This window comes from Xyrauchen texanus, chromosome 39, assembly GCF_025860055.1.
Source record: "Xyrauchen texanus isolate HMW12.3.18 chromosome 39, RBS_HiC_50CHRs, whole genome shotgun sequence".
In the NCBI taxonomy this organism is placed as follows: Eukaryota; Metazoa; Chordata; class Actinopteri; order Cypriniformes; family Catostomidae; genus Xyrauchen; species Xyrauchen texanus.
The window spans coordinates 26,702,274-26,723,262 of record NC_068314.1 but is presented as its reverse complement, the minus strand read 5'-3'; the positions used below and the strand labels follow the sequence as shown (position 1 = coordinate 26,723,262).

General features: G+C 35.5%; 1 protein-coding gene across 1 annotated transcript in view; it reads right to left on the bottom strand.

The window, feature by feature from the left end:
• Positions 1 to 104: 104 nt before the first annotated feature.
• LOC127632374 (nicotinamide phosphoribosyltransferase-like) overlaps positions 105 to 20,989 on the bottom strand; it is a 29,594-nt gene continuing 8,709 nt past the window's right edge. The window contains exons 5-11 of the mRNA XM_052110929.1: positions 16,275 to 16,433; positions 7,523 to 7,653; positions 6,143 to 6,368; positions 5,477 to 5,596; positions 3,619 to 3,759; positions 3,362 to 3,487; positions 105 to 2,213 (exon numbers count right to left, since the gene is read on the bottom strand). Of these exons, the coding sequence (XP_051966889.1) occupies positions 2,040 to 2,213; positions 3,362 to 3,487; positions 3,619 to 3,759; positions 5,477 to 5,596; positions 6,143 to 6,368; positions 7,523 to 7,653; positions 16,275 to 16,433 (1,077 nt within the window). The 3' untranslated portion in view covers positions 105 to 2,039. The remainder of the gene's footprint in view (positions 2,214 to 3,361; positions 3,488 to 3,618; positions 3,760 to 5,476; positions 5,597 to 6,142; positions 6,369 to 7,522; positions 7,654 to 16,274; positions 16,434 to 20,989) is intronic.

Below are 20,989 nucleotides of genomic sequence, written 5' to 3'. Positions count from 1 at the left end.
TTGCCAGTTTTTAATGCTCTTAAAATTGCCAAAAAACACAAACATCATATATAAGAAAGGATGAGAATATTTTAATGTTAAGATGAAGAAATTCTAGCTATATTTATTATCATATCTTATTCTTGTTTACTTGTCTTTTTGTCATACAAAATATCACTTCTGTAAAATAAAAATAAAATAAAACAATGCACCAAGAAGACTAAAAATTCAAAACAAAGTTCATCATTCAAACTACTATTAAAGAGTATTTACACAATAGAATAATATGCCATTTAGGTGTAATTATTACTTCATATTAATTTACAGTATTATTGGTTAAAAAAAAAAGAGGTAGGGTCAACAGCTTCAGTTCTGATGTTCAGATCAAACAGGAAATTATTGACGAACACTAAATTGATGACACAATAATGTACACTGTAATTAAACCCACTGCAATTCTCACTCAGCATCAGCATATTGTAGGTGTCAAACATGACATATGCTTGACAGAAAAATCATAAGGCATCGGTAAAAAATAGTAATCACTGAACAGTCATTCATGTGTCACACAGAAAGTAAGGAACGTTAAACGAGAGAAACTGAATGGAAGTGAAATATAAAGAGAGGAAATTACAGTGCAAGAAAGCACTGAGGAGAGTGGTTTTTAAGGCACCATCAGCAGCTATATGGAGAAAAAAAAAATACAGGGAAGTCTATAACTAACTCCACAAAATCACTTTTTATCCATTCTCAAGAAATAGATTTTTTATGTAGCATTTACTGAAGGTACGTTAACAGGCTGATTATAAGAGCAGGATAAAAACACAATTTGCTGCCCAAAGAAAAAATATGTTCTCCAGAAAATATATTTTTAAAGGGATAGGTCACCCAAAAATTACAATTCTTTCATCATTTACTCACCCTCATGTCACCTAAGATTTATATTACTTTCTTTCTTCAGCAGAACACAAACAAAGCTTTTTAGAAGACATTCTCAGCTCTCTAGGTCCATGCCAACATTAAGAAATACTAACAGAAGTGATATAATAGGTGTGTGTCAGACAAACAGATCAATATTTAAGTCTTTATTTAACGCCATATCGTTATATTGTGTCCAAAGATATTGATTTAAACACTGGAGTCTTATGGATTACTTTTATGCTCCCTTTATGTGGATTTTTGAGCTTAAAAATGTTGGCACCCATTCACTTGCATTGTGAGGACCTACAGAGCTGAGATATTCTTCTAAAAAATCAGTGTAAGCAAATCATGAGAATTTTCATTCTTGGGTAACTAGCCCTTTAAGTCTATGTTAACAAATGCATTATTCTATATCGTCAGGAGCAACTTCTATGTGAGTTAAATAACACTAAGAGTGGGTGATAAGCTTAGTATCCATTTCTTCAACACCAAATGGAAATAGCTTAAGATCTGATTTTGTTTAGGACAAAATTCTTAATTGCTATCTTTTATGTGCACATGTGATTCAATTTATCAAGTCGAAAGATATTTAAAGAACATTAAAACCCCCTCAAAAAGTGAGATGGATAGTGATTTCTAAAACTAAATAGTCAATATATGCATTTGCAGAGTGAACAGAGACCAGTATCATGTGCTGAACTACTGGTACAGAAGCCCAGAGATGATCATTAGATCACCTAAAATGAAGTTTCCTTCATTTTTCAAAGTTCTGCTAGGGTGATGATCTAGTTGAAGAGAATAGAAACCATGTCAAAAACCAACCATTTGCATTCTCCTGAAACATATTCATGATAAATGAAGCACCTAAAAGATATTTGGCACCTCGTAACATCCCCAAAACAACGCTTAACTAATAATTTGAGGAAAAAATAAAATCAATTTGGAGACCCAATCCAAAACTGAGGGGTCACCTCAAAGGTCTAAAATTCATATGTGATATTACATTTTAGAGTAAGTTTAGAGTTTAGAGTAGAACACTGTGATCTGCTATACCGCGAATGACTGTGAGTGTTGTGGTGAACAAGTCAGTGGTTCCTCTGTAGATGGCAGTGTTGAGAACAATGTGCAGCCTAAGTATGTTAATGCACACCATTCATGATGCGTTTTTGGTAGATATCCAGAGTAGTGCCATCATCTTCGTTGTGCAGGGCAGGGGTTATGTCCTCCTCCAAAAGCTGAGCAGCTTTACGGATCTCATCCAGAGTGTATTCCTGCATTATGGTCCCATTCTCAAACACAGTCACCAACATGTCCTACAAGAAAAGTCCATAGTAATGCTGAATATAAACCAACAGAGAATAGCACCACAGATGATATTCAAACTCCCTACATTTACCTCAAACAAACTTTCGAAATATTCGAAAGTTTGTACACACTGAATTAATGATCATATATATATATATATATATATATATATATATAACATCATATCTACATAATTCCAATTCGTGTTATTTGATCATTTTGATGACTTAACTATTATTCTAAAAAGTGGAAAATGGACATGTATTGCACCTGCAGCAGGAAGCAAGGATTTCACAACTGAAAATTGAAGGTTGTAGATTCAAACACTACAAGCTCTGAAATCCCCTAAATTCCTTTATGCTACAAAGGGATAGTTCTCACCCTCATGCCTTCCCAGATGTGTGACTTTCTTCTGCTGAACACGAACAAAGATTTTGGGAGAATATCTCAGATCTGTTGGTCCATTCTATGCAAGTAAATGGTGGCCAGAAATTTAAAGCTCCAAAAAGCACATTAAGGCAGCATAAAAGCAATCCATACAACTACAGTGGTTTAATACTGGTCTTCTAAAGCAATATGATAGGTCTGGGTGAGAAACAGATCAATATTTAAGTCCTTTATGTACTATAAATTCTTCTTCCTTTCCCAGCGATATGGCGATATGCACAAAGAATGTGAAATGCCAAAAACAAAAGCAGAATTTGAAAGTGGATATTCATAGTAAAAAAGGACTTAAATATTGATCTGTTTCTCACCCACACTTATCATATCGCTTCTGAAGACATGGATTTAACCAATGGAATTGTATAAACTGCTTTTATGATGCCTTTATATGCTTTTTGGAGCTTCACAGTTCTGGCCACCATTGACATTGCATTGAATGGACCTACAGACATGAGATATTCCGCTAAAGAACTGTTTTTGTGTTCTGCAGAAGAAAGAAAGTCATGCGCATCTGGGTTGGCATGAGTGTGAGCAAATGATAAGAGAATTTTCAATTTTTGGGTAAACTATTACTTTAAGCTGGACACCTTAGATCAAGTGATTTCAGAGTTGCTGGAAAATAGCAGACATCTGCACAGTTAACTAAATTAACAAACAAACCTAATTTTAAGATTAGGAGCCAGATATTAAACTAAACAGAGACACAGCTTACCTCTTCTGGTTTGCCCGCTCCTCTTTCAACCGTCTCAATAAAGCCATCTGAGTTTCTTCTCAGAGAGAGACGACCACGCTTGGATCCTTTAGATGGGTCTGTCACTGGCTGCTTATAAACATCCATCTAAAGGGTCAATAGAGATATAGTGGGACAATTAAATTGAATCATCTATCAGTATGTGTATATTGTTGAATTACTATTTATCAGCATGTAGTTCAAATATGATTTTGGGAAAGAATACAAATTCAACTTACGCCTTTGCCATTAGTCTCCACATAGCTGCATTTGAAAGCACAGTTTAGCGTGTCTCTGTTGATTTTCTGCAGGAGAGCACTTCCACAACCAAAAAACACATTCTCCACACTCCAGCCCTCATCACTTAGTTTCTCCAGGATCTGCACTAGCCAAACAACAATAATACTGATCAGAATATGATCACTATTAACCAGCTGTGATCAATAATAATGTTAATAAGCAAACAGTTAGTCATAGAAGATCAACATTCAGTATAACAGTATGACATCATGTCATTTTAAACGAAGTATGAATGTTTAACCTCTGGTAGAGGTATATATTGATAATATAGATAAATAACTAATATTGGCATTATATTCATTCATTTTCTGTTATAGCATAATTTCATGTACAGCTGCTTTGAAACAATGCCTGTTATGAAAGGTGCTATACAAATACATTTGACTTGACTGGTCGATGGTACTTTTACTCTCTATGTAGCTATAATCACTTTAAGAAATTGTGCATACCTACTTCAATTAGAAGGATAGAATGACAAATAATGGTGAAGATGTAAAAAATAAATATTAAAGGAGACAATTAATTTGTGGCATTATTTTAGGGGCTTTATTTTAGGCATTTAGTGGGTCTGCATAATGTTTTTATAATAACAGTATTATTTTAATAATATTTTACAATCTGGTTCAATTTGTTAACATTAGTAAATGCATTAGGTATTATAAACATTTGTTAGTCTTGGCTAAAGTTAAAGCTGAAGTATGTATCTTTTTTTGTTGTTAAAAAACGTTCTCCTATCCCAGGTTAGTATGCAGAGACAGCTATTAGTAAGCCATTCATAGGTTAATTTTCGTAAAAATTGTAAGCACTGTCTTTCTTTGGCGCTTTGAAAGTTGCTCTGTTTGTTTTCAGCGACCCGCTTAGTCCCGCCCCCAAAATGTTACTCATCCAATGGCGTGATTTTTAAGTTTGCAGTTCCAATTGGTGGTGCCGATTGCACTGAAATTATACAGTTCAGCTTTCATTTATGAAAATATACAATTGTCTATTGTTTCATGTTAGTTCATATTGCATAAACAAAAGTTACCATATACAACTTTTAATTTTAAAAATGCATTAGTATATTTACAGTATATACTGAAAATAACATTAAACAAGATTAATAAATACTATAATAGCATTGTTCATTGTTAGTTTGTGTTAACTAATGTTAACAAATACAACCTTATTATAAAGTGCTGTTAAGTAATAATGCATCATTCAGTTATGTATTTTTGAGTTGATATATTGAGAGTGATAATGTTTATTTATGCTGGAACATAAAAGGGCCCTTCCCTAAATTTGTTGCCATAGCTGGAAGCAAACAACTATCTAGAATGTCACTATATGCTGAAGCATTTGTGTAGTATTTGTCTTCATTGGAATTAAGGGCCTAGCCAAACTTGTTGGAAGTGTCCAACCACTCTCGGCCAAGTATTGCATTTCCAGTCAAACAAGTGCAGCTACTTTTCACTTAAATGGCAAAAGACTGAAATCTCCAAAACATCTGGTCAAAATTATGTTTCAATAACATACAATATTTCAAATCAACAATAACATCTGGTATTAACAACAATTGTATTATATTGTATATTGTGCTTCTTTAGCTTCACTCTTAACATTATTTTTCCAGCTCATCCAGCTATAGCCTATGTGTTTTGGTTAAGAGTAAAAACTAAAACAGTAAAACTTCAAACTGTAAGAGTGGACTGCCATACTTTCAGCTGCCATGTTGTTTTTTCTCATTCATATTTATAAGGGTTTTATTATACACATTACACTGTCTGTAATGTTACAGTCTTGATTTATGGTTTAGTTTACCTCATTAATAGAGTTCAGATCAATCCCATCCCCCTGGATAATGCGCAGATATGATGGGAGCACCTTGTAACCCACTGAGTTCAGAGAACAGCCAAAACACTCCTCCAAAATCTTTAGCACCTAAAAGAAAAAGAGCAAAAGACAAATGTGAGAGGAAGAAATTGATTGAATCAATCAACACAATTTCAATAAAGCAACAAACTAATCTGAAAGCCATGCTATGCCACAGTATATGAAAAGAAAATAGATAACCAGAGGGGCACTGCTCGCAAACAGGAATTGAAGCAACAGATGCCATCTAACTTCTTCAAGCCCTGTCAGCCACAAAGCAGTACGCCACAGAGTATCAGAGAAACCTTCAAGCAAACCTAATTGTATGAGTTAAAAGCAAGGGCATAGATTTGGCTTGAAAAAGGGGTTACAGTGTGAAGAATTTCCATTTCCATTGATCATGGTATAAATATTGGGGGGGTTGTACTTGCTTGTTTTTATTATTAGGGGGGGTTACCTCCCCCCAATCTACCCTGGAATCTACACCCCTGGCTAAAAGTCTTTACATTCACTAAAATAAAGCTCAATCACTGAAATGTTCTGTAGAAAAGCTGCCTTAAGGTATGTACTAGCAAACAGCGCTAGACTTCAGTCATCTTATACGGTAATGCACACCTCAAGGAGGGTCTCAGCAGGGTCCCCAGAGTCTGGCCGGATAATGAGAGTTGAATCCTCGCTCCTCTCCATCACTCTCTCTTTCAGCTTGTCCCCCCAGATGTGCTTACAAGCCTTAAAAATATCATAGCTGTCGCTAACCACAGCTACAGGCCCAGAGGGGAACTGGTCCAGCAGACACTCAAATGCCGCCTCCTCTCTGCTCTTGCCCCAGGAGATGATGGTGCTACAGAGACATAAAAAACAAAGTATAACCAACTATGAATGTGCACAAGTAATCAGTTAGTCGAGTACCCATTCTGCACCAAAGTATTTGACAAGTAAAAAACACTGAAACTATGCAAATAGATTTTCTTTAGTGCTTTGTACTTTCCACTGGAATCTTGCTGTTACAGCTGAATGCGTTGGAGCTGCTGTATATACGTGACATTGAGGTGATGGCGTGTGTTTTCAGGTGTATCCAAGAGTGCCGATACTTTGATTCTAATTGGTATAATTGATTCTTGTTAGAATCATGCATCCCACTTGATGAGGTGGGATGCATAGCAATACAAGAAATTTGATACGAGAAGTTTTTATATGTGCATTACCCAAACGGAGGCAGCCTACTTTTCAAATTAGTTTCTATGTAAGCTCTGTGTGATTGCAAATGTTTTTTGTTTGTTATTTTTAAATCACAATGTTTTTATTAATGCATAGTGTTTATGTTTTTTTTAAAGAAAGCATAGGTTTTTAGAAAAAGTTGTGCAGTTTTAAATAAAGAGTGCTAAGCTATATTAGGAGAGCACAAAACAAACACAGACAAAAGATTCTACAGCTGTGAAATGAATGAGGGCGGAGATGGAGAACAAATAATTAGAATTAACAAAACAAATGCAAATTAGATTTGCATTTCCTGAAGCGATTACCAGTGCTTGCAAAGCAGAAATAAAATAGTGTTAAAGGTTACAGTAAAATGATAGAGAAAAGTAGTAAAATGGTAGCAAAAAAAAAAAGAGGACCATATCGTAATATGATTGTAATATGCCTTTGCGTTTAAAGATGGCTGAAGAAAAAAATGATTATCATTCACAATTCAGTATGGAAAAATAAAGAGGCAATATTTGTATAAATGAATCAAAATGGGAGATTTTCAAACTTAGATCTGAAATTTCGTAAAAAGTATGGCTTCACGTGCACGCACGCACACACACACACACATATACGCACGCACGCAAGCAAGCAAAACTAAAGCTGGAATTATCAACATAAATTTGAACTGAGTCTGTTCATTAAGCAGTACAGGCTGAATTCATTGCAGAAGTTTTATACTTCGGGTTAGGGGTTTAGAAAAAAATCCCTAATCAAAATGCCTAGTATAAATGCATGAATGTGCTTTACCTGTGCTCTGCAGCAGGAATGGAGAATCCAGCCATAAGGCAGCTGTAGTATCGCTGCACCATGAGTAGACCTGCCACTGTGTCTGTGCTGCAAAAATTCACTAGGTGAGCAGCCCCACCAAGTGCTGCCGACTAGTGTAGTAAAGAGTAAGAAAAATAGACAAATTGTTAGAAAAATCGCAGTCATTGAACCCGTTTAATGCCAAATCCATAGCTCCTGAAGTCTTTATTTTACATTCACGTACAAAATATCAATGCATATCCTGCACTCCATTTACAACATTAGCCAATTCTTATTATCGGACTATTGATCCTGTTTTTGTGTAACTGAATTACAGACCATTGATTTTAAGAAGCAAATCATAAGTGAGATGTTGATTCCCACTGACAATGACCTTTAAAATCAATTATGTAGCCATTCAAAGGCAAGAAGCCATTTTATATATATATTCCCTATTTAAAGCTGAAGTTATTGACTGTGTCTCAGTTCATTCATTGCAGGGTCACAGTAATCGGGGGAGAGTCTGGGGAAGGCTGTTGCTCTGAAAAGCGAGACCTGTTTGATTCCAAGCAAAATATTGTCGCCACCTAGGGGATTGGAAAATGGCTGTCAATACTTCTTGCTCTATTACATGGTGTATATATTTATGGGGGAATATGTGGAGTCTTTCATTTTATTCTTTAATTAAAGAACTGATGAGATCTGGGTTTCATATTAACCCAGGGAAATTAGAACTGTATTAAACCCCTGTTGTTTTAAGCAGTTAGGCTTAATTCTGTCGCTGTAATTGCAGGAAGGGTCTAGGGATTGCCTCCAGTAATTGTAAGTACATTAACAGTGGCGCAGCTCTGCACAACATGATGTGTCATTGATGGAGTGTCGATTTGTTATTGGACCATCATACATGCACTTTTCTGTTTAAATGTGGACCATTTCAGACACTAGTGCAAATAGGCAATGCTCCTAGACTGATCCAAGCATTAACCCTAGCACAATCATCAACAACACATTTTGTAATGTAATTCGTAATGTCATATTTTTATATGTAAATTTGACTTCCATTTTTAAATCTAGGCATTCTACGCATACTGCTGAATTACTGACAAACGATGCTGAGCAACCTCAGAGACCCGGGTTCTGGTCCTGTAAGAACCAGGAAGTAATTATGGATATTCAGAGGTGGTATTTTGCAATAAAATTAAATGTTTACTCCACTGTCGGTTAAGCTTAGAGTAGGGGTTTGGGTGAAGAGTTAATCAAATATGCATTCATGTTGACAATATTACATCATTTTTAATAAATATTGCTTTTGATGTCACTCTGTGGACATTTCACTTGGAATCTGGAGCTCACACATGCCCATGCCTTCAACAATATTTCCAGCATTGGCTGATGGGGTAGTGGAAAGCACAGAAAGACTCAGCAGTGAATCTTTCGACCTACTCTCAACGAATTCACACTGTTGTCAGTCTGAGCGAGTCGGTCAGAATTGAAAATGTCAGATTTAATGTGATTTTGCTTTTCACAATGTCATCCAGATCTGTCTCATAAGAGACGGTAAATATACCAGATTTGGACTACATTTAAAGGAATGTTCCCGGTTCAGCACAAGTCAAGCTCAATCAACAGCATTTGTAGCATAATTCTGTTGAAACGTATGTCTTATTTGAGCTGTAATGTTATTTAAATTGTTATTTTTATAGTCATTTTAGGGTTTGTTGACATTACATTATCATTTTAACACAGCTGTAAAATTGGCTTTAACTTTACACTAAAATCATGTTAACGTGCATATCTCCTTTATGTCTTTGTATATACTTTTAAAAACAGTCAGTATATAGTAACATTCAAAAATTGCCCCCCATTCACTTTCATTGTAAGTGCCTCACTGTAACTTTTTTTATTTTATGTATTTTTGTGGTAATCAACATTATGCCACAAATGCTGTTGAATGAGCTTAACTTGAATTGAACCCAGAACATTCCTTTAATTGCTGTGTGAACATCACCAAGAAGACAGTTCAATGGCAAGTAAAGACAAGGTCAAATTTTCCAACCTTTTTGTATAGTAAAGACTACAACAGGATTAAACAAGCATTACAATCCATCCATCACTGAATGTCCCCTGATCAGGAGCGTAGTGATGATGAAAAGCGAGTGGGAACCCCAAGCGTTAAAGGCATTAAACTCTGCTTGGCATCATTAATCTCCTCTTGAAACCATTATTAATCCAGTCAGCTCTAACCTAGAAAATACACTATCAATATCCCACTCCCTAATGAAGACTCTGTAGTTCTACTCAGCATGGTTTTCTCTGTTTTCAGCTGCTGAGGAGGTAACGCTTCAGACTTTCAAGATCTCACACCGATGTTCCTTTCATTCCAATTCATCCAGTTGTTTCTGAACAGCAATTCTTGTAATAGTTTTTGCACTTGATTTCCCAATAAATCCATGATATGGAAACATCATATAATCTCCAGTGATTAAATAGGCTTAAACACACACAACATCACACTAATACAATATTACAATGACATTTGGCCAGGAAATTTCTCATAAACCCAGATATACTGTAATATGACCCTTGATTTGGACGACCAGATGTCCTGTTTTTCAGGGAATAGACCTATATTTGAGACCCTTGGTACAAGAAAGCTATATTTATTACATGTTGAAACTGGTTGGGAGTTTAAATCTTGGAGAAACATACTATACTGTTCTTTAGGCATTTTTTCACACAATTGTGAAACTAGTACATGAACTAAAATCAGTTTGAAACATTACCAGTTTTGATTAAATTCAAAGCATTGTTTTTCCACCAGGAACAAGAAAGTGGGAACTAATAAATAGGCTTTGACGCAAACGTGATGCTGTTGTGGTGGTGACGCCTGAAATTGATGTGGCAACAGCCGACATGTTTTTTTGTTGGAAATGTCAAGTGGACAAGATGCACTCTGATTTATAAGAAATGGAAAACAACAGGAGATCAAGTGCAGAGAAGAGCTGGCTTAAATGTTACCATCATCTCAACTGCATTTTGTTTGTGGCTTTTTCATACCTTTGCATGATCAAATGTGTGCTTCCAAAGCATTGTGTTACTATTAGCATGCATTATTCTGCATATAGAGTATAGATATATTCTGCATGCTAGCATTCACTGACCTAGCTAGTACTATCTAGTTAGTTTCCCTCTATATTAAGTATTTAAGTTGAGTTTACATGGTCATTTTAAGTTGTCAGAGGTAAATTTAAATGTAAGTGCTAGCAAAATGTACGAGTTAGTAATTAACGTGCATGTGTTGTACAAAATTTAAATCTGAACGTTCTATTAACTTATAATAGGGAGTTTATTAACTTAAAAAAATTATGCAATCAGTTAAATAATTTTTTTTTATTTCTGCTAACATTTTAGTGTTTACAGTATGTGCAAACGAGGTAAGCAGTGCAAAAAGTTAAGCAAAAGATTTAAAGCACTGAACAGTAAAACAAGCAGACTACTGTGTAAATAGTACATAATACATTGTACATACTATATACACATTAATCATGTGATGTAAATTAATAAATGATCCTTAATTCTCTTGTAGGGTACTAACGGGCTAAAGGCTCCATGGGGTAAAAGGCTCCTTTAATTGGATTTCCTCCCAAAACACTAAATAGCATCAAAAACTACCACAGCACTTTCCTAAACACCTGTTTATCACTGAACACTGCAGAATGTTCCTGTTTCATGAGATCATTTTGTGTCATTTCTAAAGTTTGAATTTGAGGTCATATGATCTAATATTGAATAATTTTTAAAATGCTGTAAATTTATGTAACTCACGAAGATCCCTGAAATGATCATATATATAACTCACTGAAGATCCCATGTATATATATATGATACATATATATATATATATATATATATATATATATATATATATACACACACACACACACACACACACACACACACACATACACCCTAGGGCTGAAACGATTAGTCGACATTATCAGCAACGTCGACAATAAAAAATTGTCGACAAAAATGTTCATTGTCAAATATTCGTTTGATCTCATTTAACGTAACATGAGATCACATTAAACTCTAATGATGACAGTCCAGATGCACTCTAAACTTTCCAAACAGCTAGATTATAACGCGATGGCTTGTGACTTATTAAATCATAAAATATGTCACTGTGCATTTCTTATCGTGAAGAAAATTGGCAATACGCAGCTTTATTAATAAGAGGGAGGTTTTTTTTGTGAGTTAAAGATTGACTGAAGTGAACAGAAAGGTGAGAGAGGAAGTCTTCGCCCCATTATACACTGCAACAAAATTGTTTGTTCAACATTTTTTAATTGTTTTGGCTTGTTTTCCAATAAAAATATCTAAAACTAATTTAAAACAATGTACATTTTCTTACATAGCAGCTATACTGCAGAATATTTTTTTTTATCTGAGAATGTTGAATGTAATATTAAAAATATAAATATTTTAAAATACAGTGAGGAAAATAAGTATTTGAACACCCTGCTATTTTGCAAGTTCTCCCACTTGGAAATCATGGAGAGGTCTGAAATTGTCATCGTAGGTGCATGTCCACTGTGAGAGACATAATCTAAAAAAAAAAATCCAGAAATCACAATATATGATTTTTTAACTATTTATTTGTATGATACAGCTGCAAATAAGTATTTGAACACCTGTCTATCAGCTAGAATTCTGACCCTCAAAGACCTGTTAGTCTGCCTTTAAAATGTCCACCTCCACTCCATTTATTATCCTAAATTAGATGCACCTGTTTGAGGTCGTTAGCTGCATAAAGACACCTGTCCACCCCATACAATCAGTAAGAATCCAACTACTGACATGGCCAAGACCAAAGAGCTGTCCAAAGACACTAGAGACAAAATTGTACACCTCCACAAGGCTGGAAAGGGCTACGGGGAAATTGCCAAGCAGCTTGGTGAAAAAAGGTCCACTGTTGGAGCAATCATTAGAAAATGGAAGAAGCTAAACATGACTGTCAATCTCCCTCGGACTGGGGCTCCATGCAAGATCTCACCTCGTGGGGTCTCAATGATCCTAAGAAAGGTGAGAAATCAGCCCAGAACTACACGGGAGGAGCTGGTCAATGACCTGAAAAGAGCTGGGACCACCGTTTCCAAGGTTACTGTTGGTAATACACTAAGACGTCATGGTTTGAAATCATGCATGGCACGGAAGGTTCCCCTGCTTAAACCAGCACGTCAAGGCCTGTCTTAAGTTTGCCAATGACCATTTGGATGATCCAGAGGAGTCATGGGAGAAAGTCATGTGGTCAGATGAGACCAAAATAGAACTTTTTGGTCATAATTCCACTAACCGTGTTTGGAAGAAGAAGAATGATGAGTACCATCCCAAGAACACCATCCCTACTGTGAAGCATGGGGGTGGTAGCATCATGCTTTGGGGGTGTTTTTCTGCACATGGGACAGGGCTGACTGCACTGTATTAAGGAGAGGATGACTGGGGCCATGTATTGCGAGATTTGGGGAACAACCTCCTTCCCTCAGTTAGAGCATTGAAGATGGGTCGAGGCTGGGTCTTCCAACATGACAAATACCCGAAGCACACAGCCAGGATAACCAAGGAGTGGCTCTGTAAGAAGCATATCAAGGTTCTGGCGTGGCCTAGCCAGTCTCCAGACCTAAACCCAATAGAGAATCTTTGGAGGGAGCTCAAACTCCGTGTTTCTCTGCGACAGCCCAGAAACCTGACTGATCTAGAGAAGATCTGTGCGGAGGAGTGGGCCAAAATCCCTCCTGCAGTGTGTGCAAACCTGATGAAAAACTACAGGAAACGTTTGACCTCTGTAATTGCAAACAAAGGCTACTGTACCAAATATTAACATTGATTTTCTCAGGTGTTCAAATACTTATTTGCAGCTGTATCATACAAATAAATAGTTAAAAAATCCTACATTGTGATTTCTGGATTTTTTTTTTAGATTATGTCTCTCACAGTGGACATGCACCTACAATGACAATTTCAGACCCCACCATGATTTCTAAGTGGGAGAACTTGCAAAATAGCAGGGTGTTCAAATACTTATTTTCCTCACTGTATCTAAAAATCCTTTAAAAATAGATGCATTCACCTGAGAAGCAGCATATAAGATATTTAGACTTGCTTTTAGAGAATAGATCTTGAATATAAGTATATTTTGTCTTTACTGCACTCGCAGAAGTATAACCAAGTAAATAATACACATATATACAAAATACACTTATGTTAAGATACATCCTCTTAAAGCAAGTCTAAATATATTATATGTTGCTTCTCAATGTGTCTTGTTTTCAGGATTTTTAGACAATTTTAAATGGAAAACAAGACAAAAACACTTGATACAAATAGGATTTTTGTAGTGAATGTCTTCACTGAATTAAACATAATAAAAAGTATTTTTCCCCTTTAATTCAATGATTGTCATTTAGAGGTATTTTTAAGAGATTATTTTGTCCTCTTTATTGTTAGTTAGCACGTTTAATTCAATAGTTTAAGTCGGGGCACAAGCTGAATAATCGGTTAAGAGCAAATGATTAACCGGTGAAATAATCGCAGAATAATCGAATAATCATTCCAATAATCGCTAGATTAATCGATTATCAAAATAATCATTAGATGCAGCCCTAATATACACACACACACACACACTACTGTGCAAAAGTTTTAGGCACTTGTGAAAAATGTTGCATAGTGAGGATGTCTTAAAACATAATGACATAAATAGTTTTCATTTATCACTTAATGCCATACAAAGTCCAGTTAAAAAACAAAACACCCCCAAAAAAAATCAATGTTCGATGTGACTACTTTGCCTATAAATCAGCACCAATTCTCCAAGGTACATCTGGACACAGTTTTTCTTGGTTGTTGGCAGCTTTGATGTTCCAAGCTTATTGGAGAATTCACCACAGTTCTTCCATCTATTTAGGCTCAATTGCTTCTGTCTCTTTATGTAATATCAGACTGACACAATGTTCAGTGGGGGATTTGTGGGGGCCATGACATCTGTTGCAGGACTCCCTGTTCTTCTAATCTTTTCTATTTGCAGAAGTAATGTTTGGGAGTCTAACACTTATATTTCCTATTGACACACTAAAGCTTAAGATATAAATTAGCCATCTTAAGACAAATTTTTTTGACAAAGCTTTTGTGAAACATCTTTTGTTAAGACATTTGCACAGTACTGTATAAAGAAATGTAATAACTGTCCAGTAAATTAGAGGATAGTGTTTAGGGTAAAAAGCCCCTTTTGGAGGGGCTAAAGGACCCTATTAAACACATTGTTTTTCTTAAGTGGGGGGAATAGGTTTGTTGTCAAAAATTTTCAAATTGGGCTCACGTTGATAGATCCAATCACAATGCAGATTAATTTGTTTAAAGAATACACGAGATGTTATGTAATGTCCAATGTGATTGATATTACAAGAAATTATGTACACTTATCTGCAGTGGTTATTCTGAATAAGCAATATTTTAATTAGTTACCCAAAAAAAGCATCTTACTGTCTGAAAAGTATTTGCATTAGTTGACAAATTTCAGCAATTGCAATATAACGATTGTAGCGTATCTTTGTGACAGCAGCAGCTACAGGTCACAATTCATCTTCAAAGAAAGTGGGCAGCATCCAAATAATATCACATTCGCAACAAACGTCCCACAAGATAAGTTTTCATCCATCCTTTAATATGATCTAAACATTTAAGAATATTTTTTATTCTGCTCTCCAGTGGTCTTTCTCTCACATATAGACACACACAAAGGTGTCCTGCATTCAGCCAGCCCAGCCAGACAGCAACAGACTTACAGCTTATCACAAGTCACCCAACACCTGAACTCGCCACTTTGATATAGATGGAACCTGGCAGAGTTGACCTTTACACAGTGGACAGACTGATTCAAGAGTTGAACAGTCATCTTTACTCACACAACCCGTCAAATAGCATCACCCGATGACCCAAAACTCATCAGTGAGACAACCTCACTCACTCTAACATGCCTAACATCTGGGCTTTTACCTCTTGAGTTATATACAAATTGAGAGCTGTCTGTGTTATTTGCTTTTTTGCATAAAAAAAGGTCAGATCTGATCTCTTTTTGATTAAATGGAATTGTCTTTTTTCATAATGAATCAATTTTCTACTTTCACTAAATAATGTCAGATTCCATTTGCCCCAGAATAACGGGTCTCCTTAAAAACCACTGTCGGCTTGAGCTTTGATTTCAAATAGAGGAGCTTTTTAGCACCAGAAGCACTTCTTGTTTTACTCTAAATATTTTTCAGTGCTTTGAAGTGCTCTTCTTCAGAGTATGCTCTGAATGGCTATAAAACAAGATGTCCTTAGCAATAAAATGCAAAATAATGATACATAATATTAATTTTAGAATCTTGAAACTCATAATATAGTGTCTTTTTAAGTATAACAATCACATGAAAACACCTACTGTAAGACATGGATGTTTTCATGTGATCTATTTTTTAAATAACATTCTTACAAAAAAGTACTGTGGTGGTAAACTCATGGTACAACTGCATATACCACACTGCATGATTACCATTTCCATATACCATGGTATTTACATAGTTCTCCAAGGTATTTCAAACAATACCATTATGGTAACACCATGGTACTTTATTGGTAAGGGGAATGTTTTAAATAGTCACTGTACAAGAGTGACTAATTACGAGGAAGTGGAATTATTGATCCTTCATACTTCTTGTGAGGACACCCCTCTGTAGCCAAAATCATGCAGCTTGATGTCCAGATCCTCCAGACTCCCTGACGTGGCCTTCAGGTGCTTGGCCAGAATCTTTTTGAACTCCCTGGAGATTGTTGCCACGGTGATGGGGTACCACATTTGGAGCAGCATAGTCTGTGGGGACAGAGTGTATATAGAGTCACAAGTACGTCAAAAAGCAGACCAAAGATGGCTTGACACCATAAAGCTCCATTCCATGACTACAGTATTTTGCCATTTGACGTGTTTAACACATTGACATCTGGCCCTATAAGGATGACTATCATCTGGCCCTATAAGGATGACTATCATCTGGCCCTATAAGGATGACCCTATAAACACTGATGACTATAAAAAATAATCAGAAAAGATTTGAACAATTTTCCAATTATTGCGTTTTTTTCTGGTCTTGACGTCAAAACATAAACAGATAAGCGCATAAGACATGCTCACTTTAATTTAGCTGTCAGAATGCCAATTAAGCCATTAAATACAATGCAAAATTGAGCTAATGGGAAAATACTAGGGGCTCTATTTTTCATCTGCACTGTGTTTTACCGCATTTTCATGAGAACACTTAGTCAAAATTACATTTTCGTAAGGCACAAGTGTGCATGGGTGGGAGTGTTTGCGCTATCTGTGTGTGTATGTGTGCAAACGGTGTATCTACTGTATGTTAATAAAGTGGCATAAAATGCAATTTGCTATTTTCCTGAGAAATAGGCCATTGCGCTGCTGAACCTCGTCTGTTTTCAGCACATAGTCTAAATTCAATTCCTACATTTGCATTCTGAAGATTCCACCAGCAGGTGGTAATAACAACCAAACTCTGAAAATATAGTGGAACATAAAATTATTTCTCTGACAATCACAATCACACTAATTTATGAGATTTGTTTTAAACTATCTATAGGTCATGGTTTATTTTGTAATTATTTATTCATATACAAGTTATTGTTATGTTTATATTTACAATTGTATTTATGATATAATTTTTATTGGTATTTTTCCACCTGTTGTCATAAAGTGATTTTTAAATAACTGCAAAAGGGGCCAGTGGAACAATTTGGAGCGGGTAAAAAGTTTGGATTTACAATTATTTATTTGACCACTTCGTTATTTTGATTACTGCATATTTTTTGTTTCGTTTGAAGTCTAATTTGAATTTAGACACTTTTTATTTTTGTTTCAATAAATGTAGGTTCGGGTCAAGGTCAGGATCAAAATTGACCGGTAGAAGTGAATTGTGTGCTGATACAATCACTGTTAATCCTAGCCATGTTTTGTGTGTCAGAAGATGAATATTATTAATAATACCTACATTCCTAATAATTCAATGGAGCGTCCATCCAAATCCTGTCGAGAATGACATTTCCCATGCGTATAAAAGGAGTGTGTCACTGTCATAGAAATATGCCTGACATTCAACAAGTTAATGCACAAAACAATTTACGTCCATATTTCTGTTCATCTAATTCATTGCAAACAGTCCAATTACACTACCATGTTTTTATGAATGTGCTGTCTTTGTTTATATATCTGGTGCTTGATAGATTGGATTTTAATATAGGAAGCAGATGATGCAATAACCGGAGAAGAACATCTGAATTAAACTGCACTTGACCAAGCCCATTAGTGCTTTGCACCAAAATTTCATAGTCATCTAGCAGACGCTTTTATGCAAAGTGACTTATACTGCATTCCATTCAACTCAGAAAGTCAGATTTTCCAACATCCTACTAGGTAAATTTCAACCGAAAGCCATTTGAAGTCAGAATTCCAAGGGGGTAGCTTGTGAGGAAATGTTCAACTCAGATTTCACCGAGATGCAGGTGCGTGAGATCACACAAACATGTTGGCACCTGGGGATTTAAAAAGTGATAAACATTCACTTTTATTAAGTAATATCGATAAATGAGTCAAAGTTCCTACATTACATGATATTAAAACAGTTTAACAAGGACTGCAGAAACAGGTGTATAAAATCATCCTCTCTTTTGATAATCGTACACCTATAGCACAAATGCTAGTGTTACAGCATTGTTTATCAGTTGGGTTGCTTGGAGACGTCTCTGGGTGCAATCAAACACCTGCTAAAATAACAGGAGTGTTGCAGTTTTGTTTTCTTTCACGTTATCTTCCGAACATCTGGCAATGGAATGCCTTTATGGTCAGAGATCGGAGATATCAAGTAGGAATATCCTATATCAGACTTGAATGGAACGCAGCATTATAGCACATTAATTACAAGGACACTCCTCATAAAGCAACCTAGGGTTAAGTGTCTTGCTCAAGAGCACAGTGATGATGAGTCACATAAGGCCCCCGCACACTCACTGCAAAGTGCTTCTTCGTTCTTCACTCAGAGCCAAAAATAATTTTAAAACAGCTGAGCAACGAATAATGTTATGATCATTCAGACACACGCCATGCTGCTGGGGGAGGCATTTACAGGTACTATTTAAATATGAGGATGCTAAAGACATCAACTAGTATGACTTTTAAAAGTGTTATCAATGACTTTAACTTTTATAATGCCGAATTCTATGAGTAGGATTCACACAAGATCAGTTTAAGAAGCTGTATTAACTACTCAATGATGATAAAAAGTAATAAAGGTGCAATAGATATTGTGTATTTTATATTGCATACCTTGTGTATTCACGGCACTAATGCGCCAACTACTGGCATTGCGCCACACATTTTGAACAACACAGGATGTGCCAGTTGGCATTAGTAACACAATCTATGTGAAATTATCAAAGACACCTGTATATTTTTGATGCCAAAAAATAAGGGGCAACACTTTGCTGCCAGTCGGTTAAAAAAATGACCAGAGCTGACACAATAACCTTGTTGTCATATAGAATAGGGATTCAAAAGTAATCGACTAATCGAAAACTTGTTCAGCACCAACTGATTGACAATACAACACTACTCTAATATAATTAACATTTATGCATTCGGCAGATGCTTTTATTGTAAATGGCTTAATATCCATTCAAGAAATATTTTTTTAATCAGTTTGTGTTCTCCCTGGGAAATGAACCTATAACCTTGGTGTTGCTAGCACCATCCTCTACCAGTTGATCTACAGGAACCCTATAGCAAATGTTGAATATCTGAATCTCTTACCAAATCTGGCAATTGTAATGAAATATAATGAGAACTGAATTAATGCATATGGTTTTTTCATTTTTCCAAATGTTTAGTAAGCTTATTTTGAAACTGTTCTTGGTGATGTTAGTGAATAAAAAAACAATACAATGTCATGCCTGTTATTTTTAACTTTACAATTAACTGATTCATTGTTTTTTGTAGGTTAGAGTACTCAACTACAAAATTAATTCTCTATTGGAAATATAATACTAGTCAAAGTTTGAAGATATTTGAATAAATTTATATTTTTCATTACCTTAAAATCTGTTGACATAATCTTTGGATCTTTTGATCAAAAGACATCTCTAAAGTTTGATCTCATATGATTATTTGTAAAACATAACTTAAGAAAATAGTATATATCCTAATATATATATATATATATATATATATATATATATATATATATATATATATATATATATATATATATATATATATACACTCAGTATATACAGTTGAAGTCAGAAGTTTACATATACCTTAGCCAAATACATTTAAACTGAGTTTTTCACAATTCCTGACATTTAATCATTAAAAACATCTCCTTACTCACACACGCTTTTTCAGTTCTGCCCCCAAATCGGATTCAGGTCAGGGCTTTGTGATGGCCACTCCAATACTTTGACTTTGTTGTCCTTAAGCCATTTTGCCACTACTTTGGAGGTTTGATTGGGGTCATTGTCCATTTGGAAGACCCATTTGCAACCTGGCTGATGTCTTGAGATATTGCTTCAATTTGTCCACAATTTTCCTTCCTCATGATGCCATCCATTTTGTGAAGTGCAACAGTCCCTCCTGCAATAATGCACCCACACAACATAATGCTTCCACCCCATGCCTCACGGTTGGGATGGTGTTCAGCAACTTGCAAACCTCACCCTTTTTCCTCCAAATATAACGATGGTCATTATGGCCAAACAGTAAAATTTTTGTTTCATCAGACCAGAGGGCATTTCTCCAAAAAGTAAGATCTTTGTCCTCATGTGCACTTGCAAACTTTAGTCTGGCTTTTTTATGGCAGTTTTGGAGCAGTGGCTTCTTCCATGCAGAGCAGCCTTTCAGCTAAAAGTTGTGTACACTCATGTATTCAGTAATCTCATGTAAAGTCCTGTTTAAAAAGCATCCCAGGTGAATACTTCATAATCTAGGATTCCAACAGTGTGCAGAGCTGAAATCTAGAGGTTGGCTGCTTTTAAGAAGCTAACATATACGATAGTTTTGATTTTTATAACATGTTTTGGCCACTACATAATTCCAATAAATCCATGTGTATTACGTAACAGTTTTGATGACTTTAAAATTATTCTAAAATAGCAATAATAATGAACAAGTAGGTGTATCCAAACTTTTGAAAGGTAGTGTATATCAAATGGGGGAAAAACATGATCTAACCTAGAGACTGCTTAATAATGGGAGTCCAATTTCCAACCTTCAAAAGGTTCAAATGTATGTCAGGAAAATTCTACTACTCACTGAAATAAAGTTTTTTATGGATTTATTATAGCCATGGATCTACAGACAGGCAGCAA